At 61.6% G+C, this 18,064-nt stretch overlaps 1 protein-coding gene across 1 annotated transcript in view; it reads right to left on the bottom strand.

The window, feature by feature from the left end:
• Positions 1-11,223: 11,223 nt before the first annotated feature.
• FOXP4 (forkhead box P4) overlaps positions 11,224-18,064 on the bottom strand; it is a gene marked incomplete at its 3' end in the record, with an annotated part of 60,778 nt that continues 53,937 nt past the window's right edge. Inside the window, exons 11-17 of the mRNA XM_082329964.1 lie at positions 17,047-17,248; positions 16,868-16,944; positions 16,546-16,647; positions 12,076-12,197; positions 11,883-11,949; positions 11,591-11,757; positions 11,224-11,368 (exon numbers count right to left, since the gene is read on the bottom strand). Coding sequence (XP_082186090.1) covers positions 11,224-11,368; positions 11,591-11,757; positions 11,883-11,949; positions 12,076-12,197; positions 16,546-16,647; positions 16,868-16,944; positions 17,047-17,248 — 882 coding nt within the window. The remainder of the gene's footprint in view (positions 11,369-11,590; positions 11,758-11,882; positions 11,950-12,075; positions 12,198-16,545; positions 16,648-16,867; positions 16,945-17,046; positions 17,249-18,064) is intronic.

Raw genomic sequence — 18,064 nt, 5'->3', positions numbered from 1 at the left:
TGGGCAGGATACATCCCATCGGCACAGCACGATGATGGCTGACAGCGGGCCTGCGTTCTGCTGCCCTAACCCCGAGCTTAGCCCTCCTCCGCCGTCCCCCGCCGCCTCCCTGCTGCCTCCTCCCATTGGGGTTTCTCTCCTGCCGCATCCCACGTTCATTCAGACGCAGGAGGCGAAATTTGGCAAGCGCAAACCGAGGGCAGCCAGGGCCCAGCCTTTCCCGACCTCTCCTTAGCGCGCTGCATCGCAGGGGTGGTTCGAGCACGTCACCGGCAGCATCCGTCACCGGCAGCATCCGGCTGGGCGAGCGGCTCCGCCGGCCCTGCCGCCGCGCTCCCACGAAGGGCCCTGGAAAAAACCATGCCGCCGCTTTGCATCACTGTTGCCCAACAGCAATGAGCCAGCCTCCACCGCCCTCCCTCGCTGCGGGCCTGCTGGCCCCTGGGCACGGTGGTCCCGCGGGGGCTCCGGCCTCGGCCCTGGACTGGAAAGCTCCAGGGATGGAGGCAAGCACGAAGGTGCGAACGAGTCCGGCGAGGTCTCTCGCGGGGATTACGATTTGCTCAGTGACGCCAAGTACACAGCATGCTGGCAAGAGTGTTTTCCACAAAAAAAAGTTTTTTTTTTTTCCCTGAAGCGTTGTCCCCTCTAAAGAAAACTCCCCCCGAGCAGTTTTAGCAGGGTGCTGGGGCGGGCAGGAGAGGGGCTGGGGGCACCCTGCAGTGTACGAGTTAACCCTGCAGTGGTTGCACCGGGATTGATCCGGTGATGCACCCGGGACCGCTGCACCCCAAGAACACTGGGGGAGCCGGCTGTATTTTGGAAAACAAGGCCATTTCTGTAGGTGTGTGACTGCGCTGACCCACATTCACAAACCCTGGCATCGGCCACCGCGCCGAGCTCCGCTGCTGCCAAAGTAAATCCACCCGAGTCCTCCCAGCTCCCGGCTGCGCCTCGGGCTCCTCGGCGGGAGCGGGGTCTGCGCCCCATCCCCCCGGCTCCGCTGCTGCCCCGCACCCCAAAGCTCCCCAGCGCCTGGGCCGGGGGGGGCAGAGATTCAAACCGGCTGAAAAAACCTCCCTGACCTTCCCCACTCCGGTGAGGATTTAGCACTAAGCCTCGATTTTGCAGTTCAAAGGGGGTTTTGCAACATTCCCGGCATTTATCCCTCAGCGAACCCTTTGCAGTTTCGAAAGAAAAATAAATAACTAGGAGAAAATGCATGCAATCCAAAACCAAACAAAAAACCCCAGCCCCAAGCCGCAGCGTGCGGTTAACCTGCCATGAATGGGACCGTAGATTTCGGCCGTGGCTCAGCACAGAGCCGGGCTGTGCAGACTGAGCCGTGTTTGCTTAGGGTCCAAGCCATAACCCCCCGATCTGTCTAGCATAATTACAGTCGCTGGGCGCACACAAAATCTCTAAACAAAATACCCTTCTCAAAGGCTGCTGTGCGACGCGGGCGGGGGGAGGAGCGGCGCTGGGTTCCCAGTGAATGACCCCACTGTTTTAGATTTTCTGCTAAAAGATTTTGATGAGTCACGAGCTATTTCTGTAAATAATAAAAAAAAAAAAAGAAGGAAATGGACATTTTAAAAAAAAAAAAACGGGGGGGGCCCCATGAACATTCATCTTTTGAAGATGGAAAAATTAAAGCCTTCCCCCTCCCCTCCGCGCCACGCTCCGTCCCCGGGGGTCCGTGTGCGAGCGCTGTTACTGGGGGCAGAGGCACTGGAGCGGCCGCGGGGCATCGCGCCGCGCACGTCGGGGCAGCCCCCACGGCCGCTCCCGGGCCACCGCTGGGGTCCGCGGCTGGGGCTCGCCGGCCCCGGTGCTGGGGGTGAGCCAGGCAGGGGGCTGAGCATCACCGCCGCCTTTTGCGAGGGAGGAAACTGAGGCATGAAGACGTGCGTCGCTGAGGAGGGGACGGGGATGGTGACAGCAGCACCGTCCCTGCGCGGGGCCAGGGCCGGCATTTCTCCCTGCTGCTGCGCTGGGGCTCGCGCTGAGCACGCTTCTGGGCCAGCAAAAGCAGATTTGGCTTTGGGGTGGGGGCGACTGCCTGCTTTGGCTGCCCTGGCTGGGGCCGTGCCGGGGCTCCCCGCCACCCCCGGGGCACCGCAGGCAGCCAGACCTTGCCGCGGGCAGCGATGCGGTGTGCTCACACTCACACTCAGCGACACGATGCGCTCACACTCACACTCAGTGACGCGATGCGCTCACACTCACACTCAGCGACGCGGTGCGCTCACACTCACACTCAGCGACGCGGTGCGCTCACACTCACACTCAGTGACGCAATGTGCTCACACTCACACTCAGCGACACGATGCGCTCACACTCACACTCAGTGACGCGATGCGCTCACACTCACACTCAGCGACGCGGTGCGCTCACACTCACACTCAGCGACGCGGTGCGCTCACACTCACACTCAGTGACGCAATGTGCTCACACTCACACTCAGCGACGCGGTGCGCTCACACTCAGTGACGCAATGCGCTCACACTCACACTCAGCGACACGATGCGCTCACACTCACACTCAGCGACGCGGTGCGCTCACACTCACACTCAGCGACGCGGTGCGCTCACACTCACACTCAGTGACGCAATGTGCTCACACTCACACTCAGCGACACGATGCGCTCACACTCACACTCAGCGACGCGGTGCGCTCACACTCACACTCAGTGACGCAATGTGCTCACACTCACACTCAGCGACGCGGTGCGCTCACACTCACACTCAGTGACGCAATGCGCTCACACTCACACTCAGCGACGCGGTGTGCTCACACTCACACTCAGTGACGCGGTGCGCTCACACTCACACTCAGCGACGCGATGCGCTCACACTCACACTCAGCGACACGATGCGCTCACACTCACACTCAGTGACGCAATGTGCTCACACTCACACTCAGCGACGCGGTGCGCTCACACTCACACTCAGTGACGCAATGCGCTCACACTCACACTCAGCGACGCGGTGCGCTCACACTCACACTCAGCGACGTGGTGTGCTGGTGCTCACCAACAAGGTCCCCCTTGCCCTCCCTTCCGTCCTGTGCCGGGGACCGGCAGGCCTGGGGTTGATGTTCCAGGTATCTGCACGGCTGGGTACGAGCCGGGGCTTTCGGAGAGGCTGGGGTGGCAAAAGCGGGCGCTTACACCCAGCCAGTGCCCGCTCCCCCATTGCTGGTCTGTTCCTTCCCAGCTGCTAAAGCCACAATTATTCTTCCCGCCTCTTTCTGAGACCCCGGTGCAGGGGGCTCGCAGCCCCGGGCCGCAGCACGTCACAGCTTGTGCCTTGCTCCGGACGCGATGCGATGCTGGTATGAAATCAGCCACGGTCTCTCTGCAGGGAACACATCGCTGCCTGAGTGGCATGAGAAAAATAAATCAGCCGCATGCAGTCAAAGTACACTCAAGGTCTGTTCTTACAGGAACTTGTCTACGCCCGGCCAGCAGCCCCGGGGCAGAGGGTGGGCTGGGACCCCCAGGCGCTGCCCCTCCCGCAGCAGCCTCCGGCCCCACGAACAAACCAGAGAAGCAAAATGGGTGCAGAAGGGAGACTAAAGCAGGGAGCAAACCCGCTCGTGGCCCATGGGTGGGTGGCCATTGCAGAGCTGAGGGCTCTGTGTGTGCCCCCCGCCCGCCTGCACCATTTTGGGACCCCTTCTCAGCCCTGGTCTGGGCGGGATACAGCCACACGGACCAGAGACCCCTGAGACATCAGCGGCTCAGGGAGGGGAACGGATCCCAGAGCAAGAACGCTTTGGCCGCATCCCTTCCTGGCCCCAGCTGCAATTCCTTAATGCTCATTTAAAAAAAAAAAAAAACAAAACAACCAAAAGCACCCCCTCCTTTTTTGTTCTTTTTAACTGTCTGGAAGCTGTGCCGGCTGTGTGCACCCGAGGCAGCGACTCGCCCCCGGTCAGGGGCTCCGCTCCCGGCAGCAAACCCCGTGCCGTGCTTCAGGGGTGTGCGAAACTCCCACCGACGTGGGGCAAAGCATCGAGCTAGCGGGCGGGAAGGGTGGCATTCTCCTGGATGCACGCTCTGGAGCACCCAGGAGGGAAGAGGAGGAGAGGGGTGGGTGCCTCCTGCCACCATTTGCTGGGCGCATGGAGTTGCTCCGCACCCAGGAGCCGAGGGAAGGGGGTGGCTGGTCCCAGTCTCTTCCCCCATCCACATACTGGTTTAGCAATCAAACCAAGAAAGCTTTCATGTCCGTAGCAAAAAAAAAAGAAAGGGAAAAAAAGTTTCTAGTTTAAAAGTTAAAAGCTCTTTCTCCAAGTGTTAAATCAATCAAAGCCACATGCTCCCCCGAGCGATCGGCAGCCTGCGCCCAGCCCTGAGCCCCCGCGCCCTCCCCGTGGGAGCTGGGGAGCCGGTGGGGACAGGGACACTGGCCTCTCTTCATGGCCCGTGCACCCATGGGTGCTGGCTCAGGCCCGCGCCGGGCGGCGAGGGGCCGGCGGAGGCACGTTCAGCGCGCCCCAGGAAGCCACCGGCGAGCTGGCCACGGTTCAAAGAGCCCTGGAGAAGGGCCACTGGAAAAAAGATTAAGCAAGTTTGGCCGAGCCGGAGCAGTGGAGGGAAAGGGGATATAACAGTCTATTAATATTGGCAGGGGCCAGACACAGATGGGAGCCAGCCATTTCGCTGGGCTGCGAAGCGCGGGGCTGCGAGGCGGCTGGGGGCCGCAGCGGTGGCTGAGAGCTGCTCCCAGCCCCAGCCCCGTCCCCGTCCCCCGAGTTGCTGCAGCTCTGGCCGGGACTCGGAGCGAGGACATGCAGGAACAAAAGTAATGCAAGAGCCAAAAGTTCCTGATGGCAAAGCCCCGGTGCCCCGGGAAGTCGATTCCCCGAGGGGAGTGCCAAAACCTCACTTTCTGTTTTTAAGGAGCAGATATCAAGGCTGCAAACCTGGCCCTGCTTTCAGAGCCTCGATGAGCACCGAGCGCTTCTGGATAAACCTCCCGTCCTCTGGCTGATGGTGCCGAGCCGCCGGGAAGCTGCCTCCTCGCTTGCCGTCGTGCCGGGGAGCACCGGGCTGCCGCCAGGGCCCAGCCGCGGGCTCGGCGGCGCTGGGTGCCGTGGGCCCGGCTGCCCGGGGCTCTGCGGTGCGAGGGAGCGCGGGCGCTGGCGGGCACCGCTGCTGCTGCTGGATTAAGAGGCCTCTGAGGAACACAGACGTGGATGTGTTAAACATGCGGCGGAGGAGCTTCACTGCAGAACTGGTCTTAAAAAAATAAAAAAAAGAAGAGGTAGGAGAAAAAATCCCGAAGGGCAGTGGCAAAAGCTCTCTTACTTGCTAATGATTAACTTCTTAATTATTGCTGTTTTTCTTTTGTATTTTAGATCTCCTACTGCGGTTAAGTCCAGTGAATATCCAGCAGCTCACCTTCGCCTCAGCTTTTGGGAAAACCCTTCCCACCTCACCAGGGTGGAGCAGGGGCTGTTTGGTGAGGAAGAGGAGGGACGCTCCCATCTGAGCTGCCATTGCGCTTTTCCAGGAGCCACTGCCGCCCCATCCCATCCCATCCCACCCCATCCCGCCCCGCCCCACCCCACCCCACCCCATCCCATCCCATCCCATCCCATCCCATCCCATCCCATCCCATCCGCAGGCACCCGTCAGCACGCGCCGGTGCTGCGGAGGGCTGGCAGGGCTCTGCCCTGCAATCAGCACATCCCGGGAGCTTCAGGCGCTTCCCAGGTTTCCGCGATGCAGGGAGCCCGGGGATGTCACGGGCGCTGGGTGGGTGCTGCCGGGTCCCCTCTCCCTGCCTCTGCCCCGGGGCTTGAACTCGCAGAAAAACCCGAGCATCTCCCAGCTCCCCATCAGCGAAGGCAGCTCTACAGCGTTGGTGGGTGCTGGCAACAAAAACCTCTGGGTTTGGCAGCTTACGACGACTGTACGGCTCCCAGCACCGCCACCGTACAGCTCCCAGCACCGCCACCGTACAGCTCCCAGCACCGGCAGGCGTGGGGCTCCGCTGCTGCGACACCAGCAGCAGCAGCAGCAAGCACCCCGCGGGCAGGATGCGACCCCGAGGCTGGCCAGCTCCACAAGCCCACCCGAAGCAGGTTTCAGCCCGTTCCCCCGGGATCACGCGGTGGTGCTGGAAGGAGCGAGCTGGTAAGGAATAAATATAGGGACCTAAATTACCAGGGCTGCTGCCGCCCCCCAGCCCCGACAGAGCAGAGCAAGTCACTTCTCTCCCCTCCGGTGCCCAGGCTGACCATCGCTCCCTTGCTGCTGAAGAGCCTACGAGGATTAAAAATGCAGATTTTTTTTATCAATAATCATAACAAAGCAGCCAGCACAGCAGCATGATAGGTAATTTATTTTATTGCATTTTATAATGCCATTGTCCATACAGATTACATGCAGCTAGATCTACTGTACAAGGGTTTACCGTCTGCCAAAGCAGACACACGGAAGTTCAGAGTACAAATACACAGCAATGCTATTTCCTTTATACAGCACGAGGGATGCGCAGCGAAGGCGGCGGCGGGAGAGAAAGGGCCGTTTTATACACATCCCCCCTCCCCGCCACCCTCCGGCCCCCTCGGACCTCTCCCACCTCCCCAGCATCACCTTCCCACCCAGCGCCAAAGAGGATGGGGAAGAAAAAAGGGGGGAAAAGGAAAAGGTTGTGGCAGGGCTGGCGCTTCCCCGGAGCAGCCGGGGATGGGGATGCCCCCGGCACCCCCCTGGGTCCCTCCGGGGCCATCGCGGGCAGCTCCGGGGAGCGGAGGGTCCCCAAGCCCCCGGCTCTGGCCTGTCCCTCCCTTCCCCAATGCTTCCAGGACAAAAACCTAGACCCAGGGAGATCCTCTTGGGCGGTGGGGCTGGCCAGGCGTGTAAACAAAGCAAAGAAACCCTTTGGTTTAATGCAGGTTCAGCTGCTGCTTTCCCTTTGCCTCTGCTGGCCTCCCCAGCAGCCCCCCAGTGCTACCAGCACCCCTTCCCTTCGAGCACTGGTTTCCAGCCCTCCCCTGGCTCTACCCATTCTAGCTATTCAGGGGAAAAAAAATCATTGGGGAAAAAAAAACATGGAAAACTGAGTAATTCCTTCAGTGGGAGATACCAGAAAAATGCCTTTACTTACAGTGCGGTGCCCATACCTTCCCCTCGCAGAACTGCCCCGGGGCAAAGAAACGGGAAATAAACCAAAAAAAATCCAGGAGAAACAAAAAGAACAATTCGTGTTGGTAAGTTTAAACCCAGTATATATATATCTCAATATATACAGACATACAATTCTGCCACACATTGCGTTTGGTCCTTCAGCCCTCCTCTCCCCTCCTCGCCTCCGGCGTGTGTTTGAGGTAAGACACGCAGAATTCTGTAAAATTCAAACTAGCAAAAAATAAACCAGAGGGGTGGGGGTGGGCGAGGCTGGGAGGGGCCGCGGTACCTGGCTTCGGATGGGACCCTGCAGCGGCGGCTGGGCTGGGTGGGGGTAAGAGAATAGATTAAATTTACCCCTGAGTATCAAAGCGGGCACGTGTCCCGTGAAATCACCCACCGTGATTCCCGTTTCACCAACGGCCGGGGAAGAGGCATCACCTGGAGCCACAGGACTTGCCAAACCTGTGCACGTGTTTAAAGAAAAAAACTCCTTTATATTTATATATTTATTTATATATATATAATATATATAGTGCTTTTCGGAGCCAGGATGGCGGCTAACGACCTATAGGAATATACGGCACGGAGGGGAGGGCGCCAGGTTGTCCTCGCGGGGCCTGGGGGTGATGGCGTGATGGTGCACGGGGATTTTGGCTGGACCTGGGGGGATCTGGAGGCACGTGGCTCGCCCGGCTCTGGGAGGCATTTCGGGGATGTCTGTACCTCTGGAAAAGCTTAAAAAAAATATCACACCCCGAGCAGGAGCCACAGCGGGTGCTGGAGGGCTCGCCAACGCCGGGCGCGCTTCGTGCCTGGACCCCCTTGGATTTTGCCTCAACCATATGCAAAATAACAGGGGCTTGCAGAGTCGCTAAAAAATTGAAGAGCGTGAGGAAGGGGAGGCGAAAGGAGCCAGGAAGAGCAAACGAAGGGGAGCCGCTCCTGAAACACCCCGCAGAAAAACAGCAAGGGGGTCTGAACCCACGCACAGCCCCGCGGATGCGGGCAAGGACCCACCAGCAAAACAGCCCCGGCGGCGGGTGGGAGCCGGGGCCGGCAGCACCCACCGCCCTCCGCTGCAGCGGCTCCCGGCACCCATGCGAGCTCCCGAGCGCCTGCGGCACCAGCCGTGCCCGCACCCATCGGGCTGCAAAGCCTCCCCCTCCCTGGAAAAGATGAATGCACCAGGATGAGGCCAGGCCATTTCCTCCCCAGGGACACTGGGGTGTCCCAGACACGCCGGAGCAGCACGAGGGGTGACACTGGGTGCTGGCACTACCATAAAGAGGCACAATTGTCCCCCGCCGGGGAGATGGGAACCAAAAACCCAAAAGCCTGGATGGAGACGGGCGATCCCCTGCCGAGGGTGAACCCCATCCGCCCCCCCTGCTCCTTCGTACGAGTAAAGCAGCAACGTGCGACGCCGGCCTCCCTCCCGCAACACCCGCCCGTGGCAGCTGTAAACTTGTTTAAAACAATAACTTAAAATCAAAAGACTGAAAAGAAAAAGGAAAAAAAAAAAAAGGAAAGCAGGCAGGGAAAATACGCAGTGCCTCTGGCCTCGCAGCTCCTTTAGAGGAGATGGGGTTCGGTTCGTGCCCCCCAGCCCGGGCAGGGTCTTTGGTGTCCGGCAGAGCCCGGGTGGGAGCCAGCGGTGGCGGGGACGAGCCAGGAGAGGCCGGAGGGCGAGGGGAAGCGGGCGGCCTGGCAAACCTCCTGGCCCTCGTACTTTGGCAGCAGCGAGGGAGCGAGGCGGCGGCGCGGGGAGAAACACGGGTCGAGTGGAGACACCTAGTGAAGGCCGCCGCGGCGCCGTGCGGCACCGCGCGGCGAGCACCCACGCACCGCGGCGGCCGCCCACCCGTGGGGCTGGGGAGGGCGGCTTTTGCAGGATTTTCTGGGTTTTCAGGAAGGGGAAAAGGCCCCTTTGCAACAGCGGCCGCGGGGATGCTGGTGACCCCCGGTAACAGCCCCACCGGGCTGTGCCTCCCCCCGGGCGGCTGCTGCTCCCCGAGGGTCTCAGCATCCCCCGAGGGTGCCGGGGGGCTCCGGGGAACAAGGCTGGGGGGTTTCGCTCAGCCTCACCGATGGCTGCAGGGGGGAGCCAGGTCTCTGCAGCCACTTGGGTATCGAGGATGCAGCAGGCAGCAAAAAGGGTGATCTGAGGTGTGGGCTCACCCTGGGGACACATGCCACAGGGCCAAGAGCCCCTTGGGGATGTCACAGAGGTGATGCACGGGGATGAACAAGCACAGCCCCCCACGACCCACAGCTGTGCGTTGCCTTTTCAACCCAAAACGCAGCTCCCGGGGTACCGGTGCCAGGACCCCGGCACAGAGCTGGGGGCCATGAGCTGGGGCAGTGACGCAGCCGCCACCGCCAATGCCTCACCGCGGGGCAGCAGGGACAGGGAGGGACGGAGCAGCGCGCAGGGTCGCTTCGGGAGAGCCCGGAGCTGGGCTCAAAAATGAGAGCAGCTCCATGTCCATCAGAGCAACTCCCCCGAGACCCTGCTGCGTGCCAGGACGGCCAGTGCCGGCCTGGCCATGCCAGGGAAGGTGCTGGTCCCCAAGGAAAGTGCTGGTCCCCGAGGCCAGCACGGGGCACTGGGGAGGCTGTGGCTGCCGGCCGGGAGGAGCCCGGCGCCGGGTACCCACATCACCACCACAGAAAGAAAAAGCAGGGAGAAGAGGGGTGTTTGGTTGTGTTGTTCTCATTATTATTAATATTTCTTTTTTTTTTTTTTTTTTGGCATTAATACCATCTGTTCACCTGAACTACGGACCTTCTGTCTCTAGAAATCTTTTGGTATCTCTCCATCTGGATGCACACGCACACAAAAGGATAACGAAAAGAAAAGATGAAAGCGAGAGCCCTGGTGGCAGCAGGCTCGGCTCGCCGGCCACGGCCAGGTTCGGCCGCCACGGGGTTTCACCGGGGTCGGCTTTGCTACCAGCAGGACGGCCGAGCCGTGGCTCGCTGCTGGGCTCTGCCTGCACCAGCTCCTCTGCGGGTGCCCCCCAGGAGGAAGCTCGGCGGCGATGGATGCTGCCTCCCCACACCATTGCCCAGCCTCAAAGACCCTGCCCCGGCTTCGGAGGAGGAACCGCGCGCGGAGGGGACCAGGAGCCTTTCCCTGAAGTGGAAGTCGGGCCACCGGCCGTCCCCGTGTGGGCTGGGAGAGGTGTCACCCACTGCAGCCGACGTCGAGAAGGAAGCGGGGAGCTGCGTCCTCGCTGCCCGGCGCTGGCGGTCGGCTGGGGACGGTCATCACTGCTGGGTGCCACCCCCCCACCAGCGGGGCCCGGGGGGCTCGGGGAGGGTGGCCAACCCGGGGCGGGCTGCTCCGCTTGCCAGGCAGTTTAGCAACCTGCTGGAGGCGACGAGGCAAAGGGGACGCGGTCCCACCAACGCGCCGGTCCTCGTCCTTCCCCAGCCGCGAGACAACGGTGCAAGCCCGACGTCCAGACCACGGCAGAGGACTCGCTCCCATTTCTGCTGTTTCTTCCCCCAAAGCTGGGTGGAGGCAGCTCGTGGGCAGGGTCCACGGTCCCTCCTAGTGCAAAACCCACTGGGGGACGGAGAGACGACAGTGGGTTCCTGCCGTTGCCTTCCCTCCCCGGGGCGGTCGCTGGCGGAGGCTCGAGCATCGCGGGCGGCAGAGCACCACAGGGGAAGAGGGGACGGAGGTGCCCTCCCCGTGCCCACCGTGCACAGGGAAGGAAGGAGGGACCATTTCGGACAGAAACAACCTACCATCCTCGTTCACCAGTCACTAACCAAGGGAGGAGGGGAGAAAAAGTCCAGCTCTCGGGTTTTTGCCTCTCGTGTCGCGGGACGTCCCCCGCGGCAGGGGTCGGTCAGTCACTGGGGCTGCGGCGCGGGCAGTGGGGAGCGGGAAGGACGCGCCGTCAGCAACAGGTTGTTGAACCAAGGAAACCCTTTTGCTTTGTGGAAGTGCCTTTAAAAAACAGGTTAACGCCAAAGGTCACCTTGGGGAGGTGGGAGCCATCGCTTGGTCTCCAGCCAGGAGGGTGGGGAGGGTTTGCCCCTCGGTGGGGAGGAGGAAGGGGTCCTTAGGACAAGTCTTCCACCGGCAGCTCCTCCTCCAGGTCCCTGTCGTCGGGAATTGTCACATTCTGGTTGGTGGTGGCCATCAGCGAGACGGGTCTGCTGTCGTCCTCCGCCTCGGCGGGTTCCTCCTTCACGTGCACTGGATGGCTGCGGGGAGGGAAGCCTTCAGCCTCGGGCAGCCGCTCCCACTGGCCACAACCCCACGAAGCTCAGTCCAAACCCCCTCCATCCCCACGCTGTGCCTTGCCCGGGGGGACAGGAGCCACAGGAGGCAACGAGCAGCTCCCGGTGCCCGTAGTGCCACTGTCCCTTAGCTCCAAACCCCAGTAACACCCACCGGCACCGTCCCTCGTCCCCAGCCAGGCTGACCTGTACTGCTGCGGGGACAGGCGCGGGCTGTTGCTGCCGTTGCTGTTGACCTGCTCCACGGTGCTGCTCACGTCGTCGTGGCCCACGTGCAGCATGCCGCTGGCGGAGCTGGTGTTGATCATGGTGGGGCTGTTCAGCAGCGGGAAGCTGCTCTCTGCCAGCGCAGCCTGCAACAGAAAGCAGCAGCAGTTCAAGGCAAGGAGGATGCGAGACTGCGATAGAAAACGGGACTGCCGAGTTGGGAAGGTTTAGCGCCCCTGCATCCCTGCCAGGGACGGGACTGCGGCCTTACCTGGTAACTTGCATTAAGTGCTCCGTAACCGAGTCCTGAAATCATGTTTTTGACTAAAGTCGGACTCCTGCAGAAAGAGAGAAAGCAGAATGATGCACGGCTGAGCGCTCCCGGCCCGGGGACCGGGAGTTCGGCAGCGGAGGGGGCGCGAGTGCAGCTCCCGGGCTGCGTCCTGCGGGAGAGGAGGACCCACCCTGTCATCTTTGGTGGCCTTCGCTTTTGGTACTCGTGCTCGTCGACGGTCCAGACGGCTCCCTTGACGTTCTCCACGCGCACGAAGCACTTGTGCAGGCTCAGGTTGTGGCGGACGGCGTTCTGTGGGCAGAGCGGGCAGGAGAGCTCAGCGGTACGGCCCTCGCCCCGCCGCCCGGACCCCACCTCTTCCTCCCCATCCTCCTCCTCGCCCAGCCCCTGCGGGTCCCCACAGCTCGGGGCTGCCCCGGCCACGCTCGGCGTGTCTGCAGCCAAACGCTCTGCAAAGCCACCCGGGGATGCTGCAAATGCTCGCTCACCCCATCAGCACCGAGAGGGTTTGGGAGCCGAGCCCCCGAGGCGCAGGTGGGACACCACCCACTTCACGGGCCCTGGCCGGACGCCGAGGAAGATGGGGACAGCGTGGGACAAGGGACGACCAGTCACACCAGCAAGGAGCCGGGAGCAGAGCCACCCTCTCCGCTGCAGCTCGCTCGGCGATGCTCGGTAAAGCCAGCTAATCTTTTCCTTTCTTTTTCTCCCCCCCTCTCCTCCCTTTTTGGTCCTTTCCCTCCCTTTCTTCTTCTAAATGTAAAATAAAGAGACACACACGTAGGCAGACAGCGCAGCCCCGAGAGATACCAGCTCCCTTTTCCCCTTCCAACTCCCTGCCATTTGCTACTGCCCCTATTTCATTACCAATTTTAATTTGCCTCTAATTAAATCCTGTGTATTTTTCCGACTCACTTGCTAATCCATGAGGGAGGCAGGAGGCTGGAGTGGAATCTCTCCGAGCTATAATTACAAAGGGCCTAATCACGCCGGGGCTCTGCCTTTGAATAAATTTCCTTGCATTAAGGTTCTCAGATTCTCTGCCTTGCAAATGAGAATGACCCCAATTTCAGGAAGTTGGCCTCGGAGGGTTTTTTTATATTTTTTTTTTTTTTTATTTCGAGTCCTGATTCGTGATGAGAGACTAATTCGTTACGCTAAAACATTAACAGCAATTTAAAAGGTCGAACGGGGGCTGTATAAACAAAGGAGCCGGCCAACACAACAAGGCAAAAGGAGACACAAGGACTGAACCCCCCCGCGCTGGAAAGTGTTAGAGTTCCCAGAAACTCATCAAATCGCACTGTCCCCCCTTTTCTTTTTAATTTAAGGACAAAACCAAACAAAGCTGGGCTCCTTCCCTCGTCCTCCATCCATCCATCCATCCTCTGGCCGCTGCCCTGCGCCCACCGCCCGCTGTCCGCCCCGGCGTCCCCGGCCGCGCCATCGTGCCCGGTGCTGCCGCCATGGCCCCGGCGAGAGCCGGCTCGAACGGTGGCACACCGTGGGGACGGGCAGGCTCCTGCTGCTCTCGCTGTTTGGCAAAGCCAGCCCAAAGGGGAAACTTTGCAAGCGGCTCCCAGGAGCCGGTTCCTGGGGAATGAGATTCAGGCACAGTTGGTGCTGTTTGATGTGGTTTTTCGGGGGGAACCGGGAATGCCTGGGTCGCACCAGGAACCCGCTGGTCGGCAGCCAGCCCGGCTCCTCCGGTGATGCTTGGTGCGGCGCAGAGCCGGGTCCCAGCCGGTGCCACCGCCGCTCCCACCCAAAGGCATACGCTCCATCTGGGACATGCCCTGCCCCGGGGGCCGAGGCATCCCTGGTCCTCAGAGCCCGTGCTGGCATCGCCCGGAGAGGAGGGCCCGGCCGCACTCAGCACCGCACACACAGACGTCCTGGGGAGCTGGAAATCCCACGGGGACCCCAGACACCGCTGTGCCCCCGGGCCAGGGAGGGAGCGGGATGAGCCCCCGGCCCTCGCTCTGCCCTTGCACCGTCTCTGCAAATACCCCACTCCCTGCCTGCGCCCAGGGGTCTGAAGTCCGGCCAGGGCCGGGTCAGCCGCTGCCCTTGAACCCCTGTCCCCTGGCGAGCAAACACAGGACGTCCTCCCCTCGCCGGGGCCGGATCCTGCCCCGCGCTCCCCTTCCTCCTTCCTGTGCGCGCAGGGGACTCCTCGTCCAAACAAAGCCCTGATTAAAGGCAAGAAGCGTGGCAAAGCCGAAACCTTTCCTGCACGTGGAGATGCAGCCCCAGTCCAGCAGCGCCCGCATCCCCCCTCTCCCCGCTGTGACAGCCCCCTGCTTCCAGGCACTGGTGGGTACATGTTTGCAAAGGCAAAAGGGGAGATAAAATAAATCCTGGCACCGGGCTGGATGCGATTCAGCATCGCCGGAGCCTGGGATGCCCCGCTGCCAGTGCGGGGTGTCGGGCAGGGTGCCCCGGGACACGGAGGAGGTGCCAGGCGAGACCCCCGACATGGGAATCCTCCCGCCTGGTGCTGGGGCGTCCCTGCCTCATCCTAACGTGGCTTTTGTATTTTGACAGAGTATTTGTTCAGCGCCAGACCTGGCTGCTCTGTTTGCCTCTCATCTTTGTCTTTTCTAATGATGTTTGCTTTACGCCCCCAGCCCCGCTCCCCGTGCCGTGCCGGGGGTCTCCCCGTGGGCCCCCACGCCGCACCGCGGCTCTGCCCCGCCGTGGGGACGGGGTACCCACCTTGGCACCCACCTTGCCCACCCATCCCGGGGGGCAGCTGAGGCAGGAGACGAGGGAGAAGCTGCAGCAGAAACACTGGTTTTCCCAGGAGCGGAAATACATTATTTTTTCCTGTGTATCCCCCTCCTTCAAAAGCAGCCTGGCCTTGGACACAAAGTTGCGAAGGGAATCATCCCCCCACCAGCTCTTTTTAATTCCCTGCCATCCCTTTTGGTGGTGGAACAGGAAAAAATAAAGAGCAGCAAAAAGGGAACCAGAAGGGCTGGGGGATGCCCCTCTCCGAGACATCTGCCCTTGGGTAACATGGGGTGCAGGGGAGCTGCAAAGAAAAAAACCCCAAAACATTCTTCCTTTTAGCTCGTGAAAGGGAAGGAAAAAGCCATTTTCACCTGCCACGATCTCATTCCGCAGGCGGGGAAATGGAGGCACGGAGCGGGGAAACGCTGCCCCAGACGGACCTTGCTCTGCCCCACGGCGAGACCCCGTCCTGGCAGCAGCGCCGGCCGCACCGGGCTCTCCGCCCCGACGCTCCCCATCCGCTCCCACCCTCTCCCCAAAGCCGGGGGCGTCCCCGCGGGCCTGGCCGGGGCAGCAGCGGCGGGGCCAGCGATGCGCCAGCGATGCGATGCTCCCCGCGCTGCGCGGCGCCGGCCTGCAGTGCTGCACGCGTGCCGTGAGGGGGACTCCAGACTGACGCAGGGCCACGGCCAGCACCAAAAATGGCCCAGGCACCTCTGACTGCTCCTGCCCTGCTCCTTCCCACCACCCTCCTCCCCACTGGACGCACGGGGATGACCGGGATGGTCTGTGCCGAAGCCGGGGCCACCTGTAGCACTCTGGTGCCAAAACGCCCATTATTCACCCAAAGTTTGCTGCAGAGAAGCAAACCCCTGCTGCGGTCAGCTCTGATCTGCAGCAGCAACGCACGGGGACCCGGGCTCCAGAACAACCAATTCCTCCCTTAACCCTGTCAAAATGCACCGTCTCGCTTGCACCTCACTTATTCTAATTTTTTTTTTTTTAAGTGTTAGTCTCCCTCTGCCACTTTGCTGCTTGTGACCCTGAGTAGGACAAAGCTGTGTCTTAGTAAATACATGCAGCAGGAAACAATAAATAAATCCTTCCTGGCCGGGGCAATAACCGCTCCTTCTCACAACCACTCCTTTCCTCCGAGATGTGTTTTCTCACTTCTCTCGGATTCGGTGATTTCTAAATAACCGAGGCAGGAGCAGCCCCAGCGCCCGGGTGCTGCCCCAGGACACTGCCCCAAAATTCACACGCATCAGCCCAGGCCAGTAACAAATGGTTCCTCGCTGCCAAAACTTTCCCCAGTGCCTGCCCATGCAGCACCGTGCACCAGGCGTGGGGAGCCGACGGGCACAGGCACCCGTTCGGGGGCTTGCAGCGGAGCCACGGGTGCTCCTGCTCGCCAACGGCCCCCCAGCCACCACCGCCCTCCCCGTCCCCACGGACCAGCACTCGCATCCCCGGCCGCTGCCGAGACCCGGCCGCTGCCTCTCGCAGCCCGGCTGCGGCATCTCCTGCTCGCAGCGTGCCGCCCGCCCCCGGGTTATCATTAACCTTCTTTGCTATTTCAAGCTATTTCAAGTGTCTCGCTCTCTTCTCTGCCCTTCTCCCGGCTCCGCTCCAGCCCCAGCTCTGCAGGAAGCCCCGGGTTTCTACAGCGCAGCCCTTTGCCGTATCCTGCTGCATGGACAATGTGTCCCCAGAGACCAGGGATGCATTTTTGGGGGGAAAAATGTGGGATTTATCCACAAAATAATTTCCGGCACCACCTCAGATCTGTGCAATGAACTGGTCCTTTACCACAGGTGCCCAGACAAGCCGGAGCACCTCCCGCAGCAGGCAGCCCCGGGTGGGATGGGGCGAGCCCCGCGGCGCCGAGCGGGGCTGCTCTCACCTTCCAGGTGGCCGTGTTCCTCCGGAAGTAGGCAAACATCCGCGTGAACCAGTTATAGATTTCGTTCAACGTTAGCTGCCTGTCGGGGGTCTCCAGGATGGCCTGGGAAACCAGAGAGGGGACAAGAGCATCACTCGCAACGCCCTGGCCAGGTTCGATGCCCATACCGTGGCGAGGCACGAGGGGCAGAAATGGGGGTTCAGCGGGTGTGGGGGCTCCCCCAGGACTGAGGAAGTGGGGGAGAGCGTGGCTTTGCCCGAGGCGCTCTGCAGGCAGGTCTTGGGGTGCAAAGCTGAACCCCACGGCGCGGGGAGCCACTCACCTGCCGGATGAGCGAGGCGTACGTGAAGGGCGGCCGGACATCTGCATTTTTGTAAAACTCATGATTCTGTGCAAGTTCTGGAGGGGGGACAAGAAATGGGGGGGCAGGGGGTGAAGGAACCCACTTTGGGACCCGGGGACCGCGTGACAGAGGGTGCTGAGCCCCATCCCAGAGCTCACCTGAAGATATTGGGGTGCAGAACTTCTCCGAGTTTCTCCTGCGGATGGGTCCCACGTTGTGTAAAGTGGAAGAGCTGATGACGGAGGGGCCCTGCCGCAGGGGGGTGATGGGCGCCGTGGCGGAGGTGGGGGGATGAGGTAAACCATCGGGGAACGTGTCGGAAGTGCTCTTGGAGAGGGTGGCACTGGAGACCAGGTTCAGCTGCACGGACAGGCGGGAGGGAGGGCGGGCGGTTGGGTACCGGCGTGGGGAAGGCAGGGGCTGGGAGAGCCCCCGGCACACCGGCAGCTCGGCAGGCCCTGAGCCGGCTCACGCCGCAAAGTGGGCAGCAAAGGGCTTGCAGGGGGGAGGCTTGCTGGGCTCGGTGGGGATGGGATGCAACTGCGGGACGGGATGCAACCATGGGATGGGATGGGATGCAACCGCAGGACGGGATGCAACCACGGGATGGGATGGGATGGGATGCAACCGCAGGACGGGATGCAACCACGGGATGGGATGGGATGCAACCGCAGGACGGGATGCAACCATGGGATGGGATGGGATGCAACCGCAGGACGGGATGCAACCACGGGATGGGATGGGATGCAACCGCGGGACGGGATGCAACCATGGGATGGGATGGGATGCAACCGCAGGACGGGATGCAACCACGGGATGGGATGGGATGGGATGCAACCGCGGGACGGGATGCAACCACGGGATGGGATGGGATGCAACCGCGGGACGGGATGCAACCATGGGATGGGATGGGATGCAACCGCGGGATGGGATGCAACCACTGCACGTCTGAGCTGGCGGAGCAGCACAACACGCTGACGCACGCTGCCTTTCACTCCTGCCTGATGCCTTGCACCAGCACAAGAGCACATGTGCCAGAGCGGAGTCAGGGCATGCCCGTCCCGGGCAGCCCATCCCGCTAGGCCGCGCAGGGCCGCGGTGACCATGCTCAGGGCAGGGAGGGGACGGCAGCCAGCGGCAAGGGGAAAGCGCAGGAGAGAGGGTGGCTGCAGGGAC

The sequence above is a fragment of the Platalea leucorodia genome (genome assembly GCF_965183815.1).
Source record: "Platalea leucorodia genome assembly, chromosome: 19".
Lineage (NCBI taxonomy): Eukaryota > Metazoa > Chordata > Aves > Pelecaniformes > Threskiornithidae > Platalea > Platalea leucorodia.
Note: the sequence above shows the minus strand (reverse complement) of the source record. Positions and strands in the feature narration are given on the sequence as shown.